This window comes from Myxine glutinosa, chromosome 13, assembly GCF_964187855.1.
Source record: "Myxine glutinosa chromosome 13, kmMyxGlut1.1, whole genome shotgun sequence".
Classification (NCBI taxonomy): Eukaryota; Metazoa; Chordata; class Myxini; order Myxiniformes; family Myxinidae; genus Myxine; species Myxine glutinosa.
Genome location: NC_136273.1, coordinates 104,978,173 through 104,998,304, shown reverse-complemented (window position 1 = coordinate 104,998,304; position 20,132 = coordinate 104,978,173). Strand labels below are relative to the sequence as shown.

The 20,132-nt window shown below is 44.6% G+C and overlaps 1 protein-coding gene across 4 annotated transcripts in view; it reads right to left on the bottom strand.

The window, feature by feature from the left end:
- Positions 1-3,033: 3,033 nt before the first annotated feature.
- Positions 3,034-20,132, bottom strand: part of DYNC2I2 (dynein 2 intermediate chain 2) — a 52,034-nt gene continuing 34,935 nt past the window's right edge. For 2 of the 4 annotated variants that reach the window (XM_078767873.1, XM_068102607.2), the window contains exons 3-9: positions 18,161-18,318; positions 17,900-18,057; positions 16,279-16,388; positions 15,206-15,370; positions 12,739-12,971; positions 5,421-5,575; positions 3,186-3,880 (exon numbers count right to left, since the gene is read on the bottom strand). In XM_078767873.1, the coding sequence (XP_078623999.1) occupies positions 3,642-3,880; positions 5,421-5,575; positions 12,739-12,971; positions 15,206-15,370; positions 16,279-16,388; positions 17,900-18,057; positions 18,161-18,318 (1,218 nt within the window). In that variant the 3' untranslated portion in view covers positions 3,186-3,641. Of the gene's footprint in view, positions 3,124-3,185; positions 3,881-5,420; positions 5,576-12,738; positions 12,972-15,205; positions 15,371-16,278; positions 16,389-17,899; positions 18,058-18,160; positions 18,319-20,132 lie in introns of those variants that run through there. The other 2 variants (XR_013621289.1, XM_078767874.1) reach the window with 2 other exon arrangements.

Genomic DNA, 20,132 nt, shown 5'->3' with positions numbered 1-20,132 from the left:
CAATCAACACCAGATCATCTGCATACAACAACTCCCACGGTAAACCCTCCTTTACGGTCTGAGCCAGCACCTCCATCACAGCTACAAATAGTAGTGGACTTAGTACCGACCCCTGATGCACTCCCACCTTCACCTCAAACTCACCACTGTTCCCGTCCTTCGTCCTTACAGCTGTGCGTGCTCTTTTGTACATTGCCATCACTACTCTGATCAACCATTCCTCCACTCCTAACTTCCTCAATGCCCATGTCAATACTTTGCGTGGAACCCTATCGAATGCTTTCTCCAGATCAACAAACCCAAAAAACAACTTCTTCCTCTTATCCATGTACTTCTCCTGCAACTGCCTCACAATGAAAAGCGCATCTGTCGTTCCTCTTCCTGGCATAAATCCAAACTGCATTTCGTCGATCTTCACTTTCTTCCTTATCCTCCTCTCCAACACCCTTTCCAATACCTTCATTCCATGCTCCAATAACTTTATCGCTCGGTACGAGCCACACTCCAGAGGGTCACCTTTCCCCTTGTATAGAGGGACGAGGGTACTCAGTTCCCAATCCACTGGAATGCGGCCTTCTTTCACCACCAGATTACAGATCTCTGTCATTCTCTTCACACCCCAACTTCCTGCTGCCTTCAACATATCTCCCACAACTCCCGTCGGCCCTCCCGCTTTTCCACTCTTCATTGCTTTTATCGCTTCCTCAACTTCCTTCTCAGTTATCTTCTCTGCCGGTCCTAAAACTGGGTTACTCTCTCTGTTGCCATCCCATTCATTCTCTGTATTCAACAGCATTTCCATATATCTTTTCCATCTTCCTTCAATTCCATCTGGGTCGACCGATTTGTCCCACTTCATCCTTCAAGCAACTCACCCCCATCACATCACACCTCTCTTTCGCTATGTGCTTTGCAATCCTGAATACTGCTTTCTGACCCTCTTCCGAATCCAAGCGTTCTCCGAACATTTTCCTACATGCCTCCTGCGCCTTTGCTACCTCTTTCTTTGCAGCCTTCCTGGCTGCCTTATAATTTTCATGCTCTGCTGTTTCTGCTCCCGTACCCTTCGCCTTCTGCCACTCTTTGAACTTCTTCCTCTTCTCGTCAATCCTCTTTCCAACCTCAACATCCCACCACCATGTTTCCGAGTGCCTCGGTGGTCCTTTTGTCCATCCACATACCTCACCAACGGCTCCCAACAGACTAGCTTTCATTGACATCCAACCACTTTCAAGGTCAACCACATCATCCTCTACCCTACTCAGCCTCTCTTTTAATGCCTCCCTTACTGTCACCTCTTTCAACCTCCACACCTTCATTCTCGGTTGGTACTTCACCCGCCGAGCTCTTCTCGCACCTTTCACCCTTATGTCGCAGACAACCAAGTGGTGCTGTGAAACAGCCTCCTCCCCCGGGATCACCTTTGTGTCCCGGAGGTGCCCCCTATCTCGCCGACGCACCATCAGGTAGTCAACGGTTGTCGTCGACCCACCTGACGTGTATGTAACAAGCTTATTGTCCTCTTTCTGGAACTGAGTATTACAAATCAACAAATCAGCTCCATCAGCAAACTCCAAAATTCTTTCACCTTCTCCATTTCTCACACCATATCCGTAACCCCCATGAACTCCCTCAAAACCATCCATACTCCTTCCCACATGTCCATTCAGGTCTCCTCCCACCACAACAACTTCCTCATCTTTCACGTTTTCCATCAGCTTCTCTATCGCACACCAGAACTTGTCCTTCTCTTCATCGCTTCGACCAACCTGCGGAGCATATCCCGAGATGACGTTCACCAAGAGCTTTCCAATCATCATTTTCACCATCATCAACCTATCACTCACTCTAGTCACACTCACCACACTGTCTACAAACTCCTCAGAAAACAGGACACCAACACCATTCACGCCCTCCGGGCACCCTTGCCACACAAACTTGTATTTCTGTCCCTGCCTCCCCTTCACCATTCTCACACCACTTCCCTTCCATCTCGTCTCTTGCACACAACATATGTCCACTCTTCTTCTGACCAATACTTCCACCACTTCACCTGATCTCCCTGTCATTGTCCCCACATTCCATGTCCCAAACCTCAGAAACCGATCTCCACTTCGGGCTGCACCCTGCCCATATGTACTTGTGATTGTCATGGTTCTCTTTTTGAGGCAATGTTTTTATGGCCGGATGCCCTTCCTGACGCCAACCCTCTTAGTCGTCTCTTACCACACGCAGGGACAGAGGGAGCTGCAGATGGAGGAAATGTTGAGTTGGATCTTGGAGACGGCGTGAAGCTGGAAGGTGTGAAAACATTTTGCTACCTCGGAGACATGCTGAATGGAGAAGGTGGATCAGACTCGGCAACGGTTGCTGGAGTGAGATGTGCATGGAAGAAGTTTCGGGAACTGAGTGGTGTGCTGATGAGGAGGGGAGTGTCGTTGAAGCTGAAGGGAAAGGTGTATGCTGCATGTGTGAGAAGTGTTATGATTTATGGTAGCGAGACATGGGTCATGAATGTAGAGCAGCAACGAAGGCTTGAAAGGGTGGAAATGTGAATGGTTCGGTGGATGTGCGGAGTATCGTTGAGAGAGAGGAAGACAAATGATGAATTGCGGAAGATGATGGGAATAGAGCCTGTGATTGATGCTGTGAAGAGGAACAGGTTGAGATGGTTTGTTCATGTGTTGAGGAAGGATGAAAGTGACTGGTTGAGAAGAGTGATGGAAATGAATGTAGAAGGAAGTAGAAGACGGGGAAGACCGAGAAAGACTTGGCTGAAGATGGTCGAAGAAGAAATGCGGGCAAGGGGGTTAACAAGGAGAGATGCAGAAAATAGGGCAAAATGGAGAAGATTGTCATGGGGACCGCAAGGCTAACCCCCGCTCTCGCAGGGAAAATGGCCTTAAAATGCATGTTGTTGTTGTATTCTTCTTACGTTGTATGGCTTGATGAAGATCAACTCATAAAGCCAAGTCCAGGTTTATGTACTTCAAAGTGAAACAAAGACAACTCTTCATTAACATTTTGCAGGGCTTAGAGTTTTATTAGTCTTCTTGTGAGATTCATGTATCTTGGTGTACCGGTGCTGTATATTCACAGGTTGATGTTGGTGCAAGCTCCTACCTAAGCCAGAGAAGTTCAAACAATAATCAGCAAATCAATGAACAAAAAAACAAAACAATTGGTCAAGTTTGGGTTTTAGATATTTTATAAATACAATGATCTATTTACATTATGGGATCATCGAAAAACACTATTTCCAAATGTAACAGAATTAACTCCGTTTAATTTTGCAAATTATCAATTTCAAACAAACGAGGTATCATATTAATCTTTATGGTTCACTCTTATCAAATGTAACACAGCCTGGTTTTTTTTTTTTCATCAACACCCGGGAAAATGGAAGTTGGCAACCAGTAACCATAGCAACATGTATCGGGAATTCTGATGTACCCTGTAAAAAAAAGACTTCCAAACAAAGAAACTAAAGAGTACAAATCACACAAAACCAGAAACGGAGAAAAGCAGCTACAGTTACCGGTACCTTTCACCAATGAAGACAATTATGTTTGTAAGGAAAGGTTGGAGACCATTCGGGTTGTACAGTCCAGGTGATGTGGGCAACAAACGTCTGGTATCCCTCAGTTGGATTCAGCAGCCAGATGATCAAGTTCAGCCATGGCCGCTCGCCCACCACTTTCCGCCAATGAGCCGAGTAGATTCCAGACAGATACCCGGCCAGCCGCTCCGCCCGTCACCAGCAGCCGTCCATCGCCAGGAGACCACAATAGTTGGTACAAAGCAAGGCCCTCTGTACATCCACGTACGTGCAAAACGGGCATTGTGGACTGCGATACGATGTTGAAGAAAACGAGGTCTCCTGTGTGGGTAAAAGTTGAATTAAATAAATGCTCACATGAGAAAGTGCCAGCGTGGCAGGGTATTTTGCAGATATCTTGATGGGTGGAGTGTAGAACTAGAAATTATTGATTAATCTGTTTGCTGGCAAGAGTAAAATTAAATAACTTGTTTCTGCTGTGTAAATAAATCTCTGCTTAAAAGAGTAAATCTAACATTTGTTTCTGATGTGTAAATAAGTCTGTTTGCTTGAGAGCCTGTAATACGTCGGGTAAGAACCATCACCTGTAATAAGTTATGTTTAGCCGAATGTCGGAGTAAGGTGTATCTTCGTCCCTGTCATGAGGGGGCGGGGCATGTTAACTAGCTTGGGGGATAAGGATAAATTATCCCTTGAAAGTCTTACCCTATGTGATTTATCCTTTGGCTCTTTTGGCACTGCACCGTTGACACGAGTGAGAAATGCCCATTTATTGCACTAAATAAATAATAAAACCAACCGGAAGCCAGTACTGAGCACGGCCATTTGGACGTACCAGCTACATCACCAGGAAGACAGGCAGGCCGAAGACATGCCCCGAGGAGCCGTGATTGGTCAGGGTGGAGCAAGAAGTGATTCGCTATTGGGCGGGAGTTGACCAACGGGAAGGTCGGGGTGAGAAGGGACTCGTGATTGGCCAGGGCGGAGCATTCGGAGCAAGAAGCTACCTGCTGATTGGTGGAAGGAAGGCCGAGGAGGAAGCAGCGAGGACCACCGATGACGTCAGAGGCGAGCAAGAAGCGGTGCGCTGATTGGTGAGAAGCGCTGATGACGTCACTACCCCGACGATAAAAGAAGACTCGTACTGACATTTTGCCTCTCTCTCTCTCTGACCCTGGACTCTTGCTTCTCTTGCCCGCTTCTCTTGCCCTCCTCTCTTGCCTTCGCTCTTGCCTTCGCTCTTGCCTTCCTCTCCCTTGCCTTCGCTCTTGCCTTCCTCTCCCTTGCCCCATTGTTGTTCTTGTCCCTCGTTCCGGACCTCGCAAGCAATAGCGCATGGACAACGGGCTCCAGGAAGCGATCGGAGACGCCACCAGGAAATGTGCAGGGTTTTGCCAGGCAGAAACGACGCGTGGACAAACGCTTGGGCCTGCGTGAGTGAGGCCTGTTTCGCGCCAACGCGCGTGCTTCACGCATAACGTCACCAGCACCCCGGATGACTTTTGCAGACCCTGACGAGATCCCACCAGTGATCGGAGCTAAGTTCACCCACACCCCATTATTTTCCAGTTTATTTTCTTCCTGTGTCTGTGTTATAAGTCTGGTGTGGGGACATCCCGATTAGGAATTTGATTTACCGTCGCGTTTCTTGTTATCGGTTATCTTGAGTAAAATCAAGTGCTTCCACACCTGCCAGTTGGCCAGAATGGCTCAGTGTTATTCTGAATACGAGTTGTGTTGAAATGTGCAGCATCTTGTATGCTCATTTATAACTGTCTTTCTGTGAGGAAGGTATGATGATGCACATAGCTTGGTAGTAGCATTGTGATTGTTCAATGACATACGAGAAACATCAACTGACCTTGAGCTGTGGCGGCAGCACACAACAAGGGCCTGACCGGTGACCAGGCCGCAGAAAAGACGTACGAAGGGCATGGAAGGCGACGTAATGGCCGGGGCTGCAGTAGAGAGTACACTCGAAGGTCTGGATCCGCACCAGCACACAGTGCGATGTTCCTGCATGTGCATACTCTATGGTTATCACCATGCTACACTGCTACCTAGACACATACCCACAAAGCAATGCAGCTGTGCGCACACATAGCCATTACATGAAGCCAGGACATGATTTTAGTTCGGCAAAACACATTCCAATGGCTTGCAAAATGAATACACACCAACATGGGACTGATATAAAATAGGAAACAAAAAACAACAACAAATTAATGACAAACATAGAAAATGAGCCGATTATAAAATTGTGTGATTTAGGAGAGGAAAAACCCGTAGCAAGTTATTTCATTCAATAAATCTGCTGAACAGCACATTTCAAGAGAGCATCACGTCCCCTCCAAGTCTCGAATGAAATAACCACAAATTATGTTACCATTACACCATTATACGGTGGTGTAATGGTAAGAGCATCCATTCCGAGTCTGGGACGTCGGTGGTTCAAACGACAGCTGATTCATATACCAAGGACTAAAAGAATGGTACATGCTGCTGCCTTGCCTGATGCTCAGCATTTAAAAACAATAGAGCACAAACAACCATAGGTTGGCAAGTATTGAGCAGCCTATGGTGGACATAATGGCTTCCTGCATTGAAGTTCCTTGTAAGGAAGTTCATTATCTAAAGTGTGTGTGTGTGTGTGTGTGTGTGTGTGTGTGTGTGTGTGTGTGTGTGTGTGTGTGTGTGTGTGTGTGTGTGTGTGTGTGTGTGTGTGTGTGTGTGTGTGTGTGTGTGTGTGTGTGTGTGTGTGTGTGTGTGTGTGTGTGTGTGTGTGTGTGTGTGTGTGTGTGTGTGTGTGTGTGTGTGTAAAAAAAAAAAAAAAAAAAAAAAAAAAGCAGGTTCTGGCTCACTTCAAATTTAACATTGAAGTCAATGGGGAAAAAAGGGAAAAAACTTTTTAATTCCTCCTGTTTCTCCCTTCCCCTACTTTGCATTACCAAAGGTTAAACCCTTAATTCTAAAATATCCATATTTACATTATACTCATAAAGAGAACCAACGAATATTTCCTCCTGTTTTAATGAAGGAAATAACCTAATTTTCTTAAAAGCAGAATTGCCATCTAGAATATTGACAAACTATGTAAGAAATTGGTTCTTGGTACAAGTATCTTTGTTGAGCAGAGATGAAATGATAAACTCCTCTTTATGATCTCATCTGAGCCACATATCATTTTAAGATTATAGTAAAAAAAAATTCATTGATTTCTTGGCAACCATCAAATTTCTCCGTCCATTCACGGATATTGTCTCCTCTGGGAGGAGCCTCCAACTGACTCGTATTTAAATGTATGCGCTTACTCCTTTTCTTCACAGGCATCCCCGTTATCTTGTTTCTTCTTTTTTTGTATACAAGATCGAGGCTCGTGTGAGAGCTAACATTAATCACAAAAAAACAAAAGGACACAAAAAACATATGATAAAGGGAGCGGGAGACAAGAGGAGGAGAGAGAGAGTAGGAATGGGAGGGTTGTCCAGTCGGTCTTTTCGGAGAGACATCGTAAGAGTGTGAGATTTGTCAGGATTGAAAGACATGTTCCACTTGTTTGACCAGTCTGTGATTTTCTCCAGGTCTGCAGAGAGTGTGGAGGCTGCAGACTGCCGATCTGAGGGATGAGGAATGGAGCGGCAGAGAGTGGAGTCATCAGAAAAGAGATAGAGAGGATTTTCGAGAGAGTCGGAGAGATCATTGATGAAGACCAGAAAAAGCACAGGGCCCAGAACACTGCCTTGGGGAACTCCAGCCTGAACAGGAAGGGGAGTAGTCCATTGGCTGAGGGGGTCCCCGTGTGCATGAGATGTGCCCTAAGTTACACTTCATAATATTGAAGTAGACCATGAGACATATCAAAAAAGTTTGAGTAGACTTTTGGTAACCCGGCAGTAACAAAGGAAATGACGTCATTAGCCACGCCCTTTGCCGCTCTATTGATACCAAAATTTAGGGGTAGGGGAAACATAAATCGCAATAACTTTGGAAGTATAAATAACAGAACTACAAAATACCCATTAAAATGTTTGTATTTAAGTACTCTATTCATTACAATAATCATTATGCAAATTAATATGTTAATGAGGTCACCAGAGGTCAAAAGGTCACAAAACCCGAGTGCAAGTGAAAATTTCACACTGCTCCAAAAAAATACCCACCAAGTTATGGATTTACTCACTTTTACATTAATGATGCATGGAACGTTTAGAATAGATGCTACTGATTACTTTGATATGCATTTGGGGCCTTTTAATGCCTAATTGTATTACATAACATCACTTCCCATGCCCCCTCCTTCCCATGCCCCCCCCCCCCCCCTCCAAAGCCCTCTCCCTCTCACAGATCTCTCGATGTCTCCATGTCTCTCGGTCCCTGCTCTCAAATGTTGTGTTTGTGTCCTTCCCCCTCTCTCCCCATCTTGTCTACCGCTCCCGATGTTATATGTTTTATGCGTCGGTTTGTCTTTCTGTGTGATTAATGTTCGCTCTTTCACGAGCCTCGATCTTGTATACAAAAAAAAACAAACTGAAAATTGCCGTAAATTTAAAAGGCTGATTTCTTTGCAGTCCATAAGTATAATAGAATGTTCTGCATACTTCTTTAGCAAGTTGAGAATGTATTCTGAGTTATGTTTTGTGAAGAGTTCCCTTATGCTCTTCAGTCCATTGTATTAACCCTCAGTGTTTTGTCAAGTAGGCGGACACATCGTAAGGTTAGATTTAATTGAAATCTTATTTGAAGCCAAGAAGCCTTTAAAAATACCCATGGGAATGATGACCATGGTTCCATAAAATGTTATCTATGCCTGATCTGCTAGTCAAATGAAAGAGACATATCTCAAGCAATGATAGACAAGTACATGTTTTAACACAATAGTTTCTATTGTCCACAAGTTTAGTAATTTACCGTTGCTTACTCGCACGTTTGTCAAAGGGATCCAGATGACCCAGCGATGCTTATACAGAGTAAATTACTGCTACATACCTAATACCAAAAAGGAATTTCCTTTATGCTAATACCGAGTTGAACCAGAGGGGTTTTTGCATTGCACAATTTGTTCATCACCCTGGAGACTTTGACACTTGCAGAAACTAATGCAGGGAAGTCCATTTTTGCGACAGGCACATCTGTCATTGCTGCATTTTTTGCAATTGCACAAAACTGTGTATTCTTCAGGAATTGGTCTCATGCCTTTAGTTGGCATCAAAAGTTCATCTGCTTCCCTGAAGCCAAAGGCAGTTGGATCCAGTGATGTGGGCTTATGAGGGTGTAACAAAGTCACCATCCGATAGGTTGCATAAAACGCTCTTTGGATGTGTTGCTGTATTGCATGGCTAGTTGGCGGAAGTTGCTCCAAGGATACACCTTTACTGTGATGGTACATGTGGTCTCTTAATTGATCCATTGTTGTGCACTTGGTGTTCTTTTTTATAACTTGTACCAGGTATGCCTCACAGGACGCCATGAAACTGTCGGTACAACTTGTTCCAGAATCAAAGTCTTTCAGATACTCAGATGGACTAGCATTATTCAAGGCTGCATGTTTTGTTCCCACCTTGCTTGTGTCGTCACAGCCGGTCAGGGTATGAACAAGTGGTAGCACATAGCAAAGTTCTTCTCCACCCTTTTGTGCTAATGTGTGAACTGGAATGTATCTCGTTGAATCTCCAACACCAGCCCTTAGCCAAAGTTCGCTTAGGCCATTGTAATGAAGAATATTCCAGTGGTGCATAAGCAGTACAAACACATCTGTATCACCAGACAATACGATAATACGTTCGGTTCCACTTTTGACTGCATGCATCGCATGTGGAATGATACGAGCATCTGCCTCTTCTACATCGGGACTGAGGTCTGGCATTTCTGTTGAACGGCCATCTTTGACAGACTGGCATGTAACTGCACCAGATACACCTGAAAAAGAACTTGCCACAACGTTGACTGTGGAAGGTCTTTCTTTTCCGCGCTTTATGGCTTGTGAGTGAAGAAGCATCTGGAGTTTAAATTTATTATTGCTTGATGCCCAAAATCTGTCCATTTCTACAGGTAATGGTGTGTCGTAATTGATAATGTTCATTTCAATTGCCGCTTTAACTGAACGGCGCCTTCTCTCGGAATCTTTTATGGACCCCTCGACATAGGAATCAAAGACCAAATCCAACCTGTCATCCCCCTGCACCAAGTGCAGCGATATAGTTCAGAAAATTATCACAGAAATCTCCAAATGTCTGCAGATCTTTTATTTTTATCTTTCTGATGTTGGCCATCACGTCAACTAAACCTGTGGACTGTAATGCACTGTCCTTGACTGGAGTTCTCTCATCATCTTTGGTGAGTTTGGTCTCTAGTTCCTGGACAAGTGCACTTTTTAGTGGTTTGGTCATCTGTCCTTCCTTATCAAACAAATATGATGTAGGGGAGACATCATACTGCAATAACTCTTCCATTGTCCTTCCACGGGCACGGGTAACCTCAATTGATCGTTTCATTTGGGCTTCTTCCTTCTGTTTTCCAGCGGATTTTCCTTTGATATCTTTTTCTGGCTTATGTATGCTGAGAAATGTCTTCAAGTTTGTTCGATGAATAACTGAGGAGAACCTAACCGATTGTTCTACAAATCGCTCTGTTCTCAGTGTTTCATATGCTCTGGTCCCAATTTCCATTACTGAAAGTAACTGGCTTCTAATATCATGAGACATAACTTCCTGGGTGAGAATATTGTGAAGTTCTACGTGATCAGGAACCAGCTGAAATGGGTTTTCATTCCTTTCTATTGTCGCAAGGATTGCTTGGACTTTCTGTTCACCTGTAGCCATTTCAGCTTTGCTGATCGTACCTTCCTCTGATAGACTGGTATTCACCCCACTTAATTCCCTGTGTAGGTTGGTTATGGCCAGCATTTCATGATAGATAAGCTCCCACATTGCCACAAATTTCTTCTTTCTTGTGTTGCCGATGATACCAGAGGCACTCTTTTGTGATCTTTGTGATCTTTCTGTGATCTTTCTCAAAGGATGCATGCCGCTTGACATGCGCTGGCAACGGAATTCGATTAAAGTTGACCTTTGACCTTGGGCCTCCTACTTACAGAGCAATAAGGGTTAAAGCTAAAGAGCATAGGAGAATTCTTGATAACAAAAACTGTTCATATGCACCTTCATATTGCTAACAAATGGTCCCAGTATGACAGCATACTTTGTATGCCCAAGGACTTGAAAAAATTCCACCTTTTAAATTTATGACATTTTTCAATTGATATTATGTAATAAACTTAGGCATTAAAAGGCCCCAAATGCATATCAAAATAATAGGTAGCATCTATTCTAAAAGTTTCATGCATCATAAATGTAAAAGTGAGTAAATCCATAACTTGGTGGGTATTTTTTTGGAGCAGTGTGAAATTTTCACTTGTACTCGGGTTTTGTGACCTTTTGACCTCTGGTGACCTCGTTAACATATTAATTTGCATAATGATTATTGTAATGAATAGAGTACTTAAATACAAACATTTTAATGGGTATTTTGTAGTTCTGCGATTTATACTTCCAAAGTTATTGCGATTTATGTTTCCCCTACCCCTAAATTTTGGTATCAATAGAGCGGCAAAGGGCGTGGCTAATGACGTCATTTCCTCGGTTACTGCCGGGTTACCAAAGTCTACCCAAACTTTTTTGATATGTCTCATGGTCTACTTCAATATTATGAAGAGTAACTTAGGGCACATCTCATGCACACGGGGACCCCCTCAGCCAGTGGATTAGAGATGAGAGAAACCCAATCAGGGCCACACGTTGACCACGACCAGAGAGGAAGTCCGCAAGCCAAGCATGGATATTTCCATGGATACCATAGGAGGAGAGTTTGGTAAGCAGAGCGGGGTGCCGGACCGTATCGAAGGCATGTGATATGTCAAGTGAGACAGGTCTAATTTCCTGTTTGGCATTGAGGACCTCCATCCATTGTTGAGACAGCAGAAGCAGCATGTCCAGAGTAGAGTGGCCTTGTCTGAATCCAAATTGATGATCAGAGATCAAGCCATTTGAGAAGAGGAAAGATTTGATATCAGAAGCAATGATGGATTCCATGACTTTGCTGATAATTGGGAGCAGGCTGATTAGTCTGTAGTTGCAAGGATCTGTTTTTGCACCTTTTTGTGTAAAGTGGTGATGTTGGTGATTTCCGAGCTGATGGCAGATGACCTTGAGCAAAAGAGAGGGTGAAGAGAACAGAGAGAGGGTGAGATAGAGCGGCAGAGCAGGATTTTAGGACCCGTGGGCTGATGCCGTCTGGTCCAGTTGCAGAATCACAGTCGAGGATTGACAAAAACTTCTCCACCTTATCATCAAAACTGTGTGTGTTGTTTCAGATAAGAAAGCAAATACCTATTTTGGGGTCAAACCTGGACCCACTTTTGCCCCCGTAGAGCCCCTTGGACTTGGATGTTCTTCGTGCTGTGAACAAACTTCGGTACGTCACGGGTGATTAAGGTTTTGGTTAAGTTTCATTGAAATTGTGTGTGTAGTTTCAGAGGAAAAAGCAAATTCCTATTTTGGGGGGTCAAACCTGGATCCACTTTGACCTCAGTAAACCCCCTTTGATCCCGATTTTTTTTAATGCCGTGAACAACTTTAGTCACAACACAACAAGTATAATTTGTGCCAAGTTTGGTCACAATCCCTTCAGCAGTTTCAGAGAAGAAGTTTCAAGTGTTTACGGAATGATGGACGGACTGACGGAAGAAACGGACGGACTGACGACACGCCATCGCATAAGCTCCCCTGAACTTCGTTCCAGGTGAGCTCAAAATGAATGCGGGAATAATGTTATTGGGGTAAATTCCTCCACCAGCCTTCGACTGATTAAAATCACTATCCTGTTAAACAAGGCCCGATACGTATCAGTATCGGTGTCAGTTTTTCATTCAAGTCCCACGTGATCGAGTATGAAAGGAGGCGATTGGTGCTTGGCCAGTGGAATGCTGTGAAGTTCTTATAGGAAAGTTCCATGAGAATATGTTTTTCTTTATTTCGTTTGTCTTTCTCCTTGCCCAATACCAGCATATATGAGTGGTGTGATGTCTGTGAAAAACACAAATATATAGTGCAATGTTTTCTGTGGCAGGGTGCAATGAGATGCGAACACATGGATAGAAAGACAGACACTTCACAAAGTTTTACCTGTGGAAGGGTGAGCAATGAGCAGCATAAACTGGACCACACAGAGGGTCGTAAGCAAGTAGAGCAGGACCTCGAAGCAAAACGGAGGATGGAAGCCCAGGGGCTAAGACCGGTGGTCCTCCTTTGAGGGAGCATTTTAGTACGTGACCACCTTCAGTCCCAGCTACGAACATCGTTGGATCTTCGGCGAAGAAACTGAGGGCAGTGATGCCCACTGGCAGGTCTCCCCTAATCTTTGAGGGACAAAGGGGAGGGCCACAGTTAGAACTGCAAGTGTTGCGAGGTTCAATACAAGCTGATGAAGAGGTTAACATTTGGGTTCTCTACCATTCTTTTTGTGCCGAAATGTTTAAAATGGACCATGACACAAACTACACAACAAACATGTCACCATTATAAATAAAAAATAACCACATTTAGAGGCCATTTTTCCCCGCAAAGCGGGGGTTGGCCTTTTTCGGGGACCGTGGTCGTTGTTGTTTTTTTTTTTTTGGTCCCCTTTTTGAAGCAATGTTTTACGGCCGGATGCCCTTCCTGCCGCCAACCCTTTTTGTCGCCTTTTACGACAAGCAGGGAATTACCAGTGAACTGGTACTCAATTAGCCGACCTCGGAAGGATGACAGGCTGAGTCAACCCCCCTGGCGTTAATTCAGCGATCAACCGGGATTCGAACCCAGGATCCTGGGATCCTAAGCTGGCACCCTAGCCGCTAGCCCAACACAACTAGACCGGGAAACATGTCACCATTAACGATGGATATCAAGCTTGATAGCCCAGAAAATCTAAAACTACCTGATCATCTGGAATAAGGCTCATAGAGGACATTGTATATAAATTAGAGCATTGGAAAAACTATATGGCACAACTGATTAATTCAACCTAAACTATCACCCAAAATCACAATATCACTTGAGGTAAAAGAACCATGTGTCATATATTGTCAGGGACCAATGATGTAGGTGAAAGGGGTGTGGAGCACTGTTTCTCAAACTTTTCCTTTGCATACATAGTCGAGCCTCATGGAAGAGCTACAACACAGAATGGATCAGGATGTAACACAACAAAAGGAACAACCAAAAGAGAGGGAAAACACCAGTCGGATGATTGAGGAACAAAATATAGGGAGATTGGACAAATAAGGGATGTATGGAGGAATGAGTGGTAGAGGAGGACGCAGAGGTTGGACAAGATGGAGACAGAAGCAAATTCTCAAAAAGGGATATTAAAATGGAGATTTGGAAAGAGGTGGGTTTGGGCCAGGTGCTCATTCCTGTTTTACAATTATAGTCTCAGTGTTGGCTTGTTTGGTGTTCCCATGTGGCAAACTATAGAAAAGAAGGGACATTCAAAAAATATTGTGTGCATGCTTGACTACCCTAGTGTTCTCAGGAGGAACCAAGTAATGCTCCAGAAAAGTTCATATAAAGGGGCGCCCTACATCTGGCAAATAAACTACATTTACTTCTTCAGGAAGCTGGATGAAACATATTGGCGCCCCTTTATTTGTTTGGTTTGTTCCGTTTTTGTTTATGGCGGAGATCATTTTCTAAGCAAATGTGCATCGTGCAGCGCTGCTCCCGGTTGGGGAGTGTTTTCTAAATCCCAGTGGTTTACAGTACTGTACTGTATTACAACTGTATCTCTGTAGGAAAACCTTAAATAATCCAATACTACTTGCCGATTTGCATATGGGCTCTGTATGTTATGCCCTCCTAAACCTCTGGATGAAATACGTTGAAAAGTGCTTGTTGTACTCTAGGTGTGCATAGAAATGTTCAATAGGTCAGGATGACCACCTACAACTTAGGGGTTTACTTTTATGTTAAAGTGGGGAATTAAGATAAGTACCGTAGGTGAATTGTCATACCAGATAATGCACTCCTGCTGGACAGAATAACTTGAAAAATGGAAATTATTGCTAAAAATTAAATTAAACACCCAGAAGTTGTAGAAGTCATTCTAAAATACGTCAAAATCCTGTTTTATAATAGTATGAAAACTATAGACATTTTAGGTGTGGGGGCATTGTGTTGAAACACAAGTGTCTGTTTGTTTGTTTGTCGGACAAAATGCATCAAAAGTTGGTGATTGTACTTGGGGTGTGCACCAAGTTGGGACGGCCACTTCCAAGTCCAACTTAATACTGCCCTCCTTGCTACTCCCGTAGGAAGCAGGTGTTTCTCGTAGGATGACAATTATTAACCCTTTGAGTACGGATGACGTCCAGTGCCGCAACCCGCGAAAATGTTTTGTGTACGGATGACATCACTACACGTCATCGACTATACCTACCTATACCATTTCCGTAATGCCAAATTAATCCCGTACCGGGAGTATTTTTATCAAAAAAAATTCCCGCACTCAAAGGGTTAAAAGCAAATTATTAATGCAAAAACGAATTGAAACGTCAGGGATTTGAAGCATATGTATGATGCTGATAGACCGTCCTATGGACAGTGTTCCAACCTTGCTCGACTTTGCACCCGGAAGATCTCGCCTGAGCAGCACGAGTCCCCTCTGAAGTTCCAAACCTCGTGTGGTGAACCGCCAAAGCAATACACGGCCATCGGTCCCGGCAGTGATTAATAACCAGGACTGAGATGCACTTCCTCCCTCACGTACCCAACTCATCTACAAGGGTGGATGGGTGATTAAAATGACGATACAGTTAGAACTAGAACGGCACTCGTTCGACCACATACCTCTGCCAGGCTGAACAGTTTACATTTTGTATTTTGTATCCCACCGATCGGCCAGATGTGGATACGGACCGAAACCAACATCGAATTGGCTTGTCCTTGTCACCTCACCAAGTCATGCACCTAGTTTTGTCATAACCCGTCCACAACTTTTTGGAATATCATGCTATATATTGTTTTGGCCCCATCTCTCAATGGTGAAGCCTGGTGTTGGCTTAGCGGTTAGGGTGCCGGCTTGGGATCCTCGGATCCTGGGTTCGAATCCCGGTAGATCGCTGAATTAACGCCAGGGGGGTTGACTCAGCCTGTCATCCTTCCGAGGTCGGCAAATTGAGTACCAGCTTGCTGGGATGAATGATCCCGGTGTGTACCCCGGCTTAGAATAGGTACACCGTATCCCTGCGCATCGTAAGAGGCGACTCAGGGTTGGCGTCAGGAAGGGCATCCGGCCATAAAAACATTGCCTCAAACAGGGAACCATGACTGGCATGGGGCCCGCAAGGCTAACCCCCGCTCTAGCGGGGAAAAATGGCCTTAAAACGATCATTCATTCTCAATGGTGAAGAATCACTTTAAAAATTTAAGATTATCGTATTCGGATTCGGATCTTCACCAAAACTGAATCGATAAGTCCTTGTCACACACCCAAACTCTCCACCAAGTTTCGTCTGAATCCGTCCACAACCTTTTTGAGATATCCTGTTCACAGACTTACAGACAGACGGCAGTGAAAACATTACCACCACCCACCTTTGGTGGTGGAGGTAATGAAGGAAGGAATCATGCTGTTACAACGACATCATCATCAAGAAAAAAAAAGAATGCAAACACAACACTCACTTGGTGTATTGGTTCTTCATGCCCATATGATTGTCCACAACTCTGTCCTGCCAGCATGTCGCCATCTCTGTTAGTCTCCCACACAAACACGTCACCATTGTATGCCCCAGCTATAAATACACAACAGTAAAAAACCCAAAAAATGTTTTAAACATAAACACCTTTCCAGGAGTTCCCAGCAGCGACCTCGGAGGCACATTGTAGGGCAATGCATAACCGAGTCGTGTAATGTAGCAGAGTATGACAGGGAATTTGAATGGTGATTTGTACAACTCGGTTAAAAGCAAGATGGTGACGTGACCGCTACGCAGTCACAATGTCACAACGATTGAACAATACTCATTGCATTAATAAAAACAGAAGTTATTAAGCATGCAAATTATTGTTGCACAACCGAGTTACAGATGGAATGCAACCAAAATCGTCACGTGTGAGTACATTGCTGCAACGTGTGAGTTTTGTGCATTTTTTTTTTGTATACAAAGTCGAGGCCCTTGTAAGATCCAACACATGAACACAAAAAAACAAACGGATACATAAAACATATAATAAAGTAAACGGGAGACAAGAGAGGGAAAGAGAGGGAAGCACCACAACAGTAGAGAACAGGGACATCGGTAGATCTGTGGAAGAGATAGGGCTGGGGTGGAAGGGGGGATGGGTGGGGGAGTGGGGAGGGAGGGGTACACGGTATAAAACAAGTGGACACTACTAGAAATTTCAGGAATGAAGTCGGAGATTGAAAAAGGTGGATTTGGGGTGTTTTAACGGGGGTAGAAAAGATCAAGGTTTTGGATGGGGGTTCATTGAGGAATGCATAAGAGATGGTGGTGAACAGCTGTTTTAAAGACCTGGAGGGAGGAGAGGGATTGAAGAGAGTGTGGGAGTTTGTTCCAGAGGTGGGAGAAAAGAGGATTGAAAGAGTGAAGGTGAGCAGAATGAATGAATGAATGATCGTTTTAAGGCCATTTTCCCCGCTAGAGCGGGGGTTAGTCTTGCGGGCCCCATGACAATCATGGTTCCCTGTTTGAGGCAATGTTTTTATGGCCGGATGCCCTTCCTGACGCCAACTCTGAGTCGCCTCTTACGATGCGCAGGGATACAGTGTACCTATTCTATGCCGGGGTACACACCGGGATCATTCATCCCAGCAAGCTGGTACTCAATTTACCGACCTCGGAAGGATGACAGGCTGAGTCAACCACCCTGGTGTTAATTCAGCGATCGACCGGGATTCGAACCCAGGATCCTAGGATCCCAAGCCGGCACCCTAACCGCTAAGCCAACACCAGGCTTAGCCTAGATTTAGCAGAGCAGAGAGCCTAGATTTAGGCAGTTTCACCATAAGAGGGTTGCTGGCAGATCTTGTGTGTCCCGCAGGAATATTTGGGGGACAGAGCCCAGAGAGAGCTGGGGGAGCTATTTGCCTGCGGTGAGTGAGTGAGGAGAGTGAGGAAGAGAGTTTTTGAGAAAGATAGCAACCCCACCACCAGGACGAGGCTCAGGTCTATCATCCCGGACGGAGGAGGGAGTAACCAGGGAGAGACCTTAAGGAATCAGAGACATTATGCAACAATCTTGAATGTGCTTCAAGTTATGAAATAAGTAGTGTTGTTGTTACCAGCTATGATTGCAGATTTTTCAGGGTGGCAAGCAAGGCAGGTGAGGGAACCTGGAGCTTCAAGTGTAAGATCTGGAGAATCTGGGTCCATTCGAGGTCGATGCAGATTCCAGGTACACAGAAAGGAGGGCTTGGCTTCCCAACCACTGTTATCGACACTGGCACAACCACGGTCATGTACAGGTGTTAGCATACATTTTACACAACAAGCAAGAGCTGAAGGTGGAAACCTTGAATGCAAGGAAGAGAGGAGTTGAGCACCTTGGAATAAGGGATCGAGTTTGTGTGGTTTCTCTGCTATACTGTCCAAAAGCAACTGCAATGACGGAACCTGATGCGCTCCATCCAAGACCCGTGATGGCTAGACCCTGCTGTTCGGCCATCCGGAAGCGCAACGTGTGTAGGAGCTGCAAGTCACCCTGCGACATATGACAATCAGGGAAATAGCATTGCATTTGGAGCTTGTTCAATAACCCTGAAGGCTGCTGATGAAGTATTACGCAAAAAATGGTGAAATCTTTAACTAAGCTGTCCTTTTCCCGACACTGGAGGGAAGAAAACTAATAAAACAACAAAATTACGTCAAAGGAAGAGAAATTCAAATCACTTCCGGTTCATTATGGAATGCATGGAACAACCAACCTCCAAAAGGGCTCTCCAGAAATTGTAGGAAAGCATTTCAAAACGGATATCTGCTGTTTTGCATGAAAAAGGTGGTCACACCAAATATTGACATTTCATGCATTAATATTGTAAAATACAATTCATTTTTGTTTCTTTAATAAAACATGATCATTAGAGGACCTTTTATTTATCAAAATATGCCAATGTGACAATAAAACTAATGGTGGCCTGTATGGTGGCATGGCCAATGGTGGCCATGCCTAAAACATTTGTGCAGCACTGCACTGTATCTATCCGATACCTTATCTATCATCTATATATGTATATATAAATGCCAGTTGCCCGATTGCGTCTAATGAGGGTAAACCTTGGAGTTCCCCAAGGCAGTGTTCTGGGCCCTGTGCTTTTTCTGGTCTTCATCAATGATCTCTCCGACTCTCTGGAAAATCCTCTGTATCTCTTTGCTGATGACTCTACTCTCTGTCGCTCCATTCTTCATCCCTCAGATCGGCAGTCTGCTGCCTCCTCACTCTCTGCAGACCTGGACAAAATCACAGATTGGTCAAACAAGTGGAACATGTCTTTCAATCCTGACAAATCTCACACTCTTACGATGTCTCTCCGAAAAGACCGACTGGACAACCCTCCCGTCCACTTTCTGAATAATCCTCTCCAAGAAGTTCTGTCACTCAAGCTTTTGGGTCTCACTATCTGCCATGATCTTTCCTGGAAAAACCACATTTCAAATCTGGCCTCCAAAGCCAGTCGCCGACTGGGCATCCTCCGTCGTGCAAAGTCCTTCCTTGGCACACCTGAGCTCCTCACCACATACAAGGCTTTCATCCGCAGCTCAATGGAATACTGCTCTCCCCTCTGGGCTGGTGCTCCTGCCTCACACCTAGCTCACCTTCACGCTGTTGAAACCAAAGCATTCAGAATCATTGGAATCTCCCACGATGAAGCTACCTCCAAGAGCCTCTCACTCACTCACCGCAGGCAGGTTGGTGGTCTTTCCGTCTTCTACCGACTCCTCTCTGGCCTTGACCCCCCAGCTCTCTCTGGGCTCTGTCCCGCAAATATTCCTACAGGTCGCACAAGATCTGCCTGCAACCCTCTTTTGGTTAAACTGCCAAAATCAAGACTCTCTGCTCACCTTCACTCCTTCATTCCTCTTTTCTCCCGCCTCTGGAACAAACTCCCTCACTCTCTTCAATCCCACTCCACCCTCCAAGTCTTTAAAACAGCTGTTCACCACCATCTCTTATCTTCCCCCATCCAAAACCTTGATCTTTTCTACCCCCGCTAATTTCACCCCAATTCCACTTTTTGAAATACCAACTTCTGTCCTGGAAGTCCTTGGTGTCCTTGTGCTTTATACTTCTCCCTCCCCCCCCCCCCCCCCTTCCCACGCCTCCTCCCCCCAAGCCCTCTCCCTGCTCTCAAATGTTGTGTTTGTGTGCTTCCCCTTCTCTCCCCATCTTGTTTTCCGCTCCCTCTTTTTGTGTGTTTTGTTTGTCTGGTTGATTTGTTTGTGAAGTAAATGTTAGCTCTTTCACGAGCCTCGATTCAGTATACAAAAAAAAAAAAAAAAAAAAAAAAAAAAAAACTA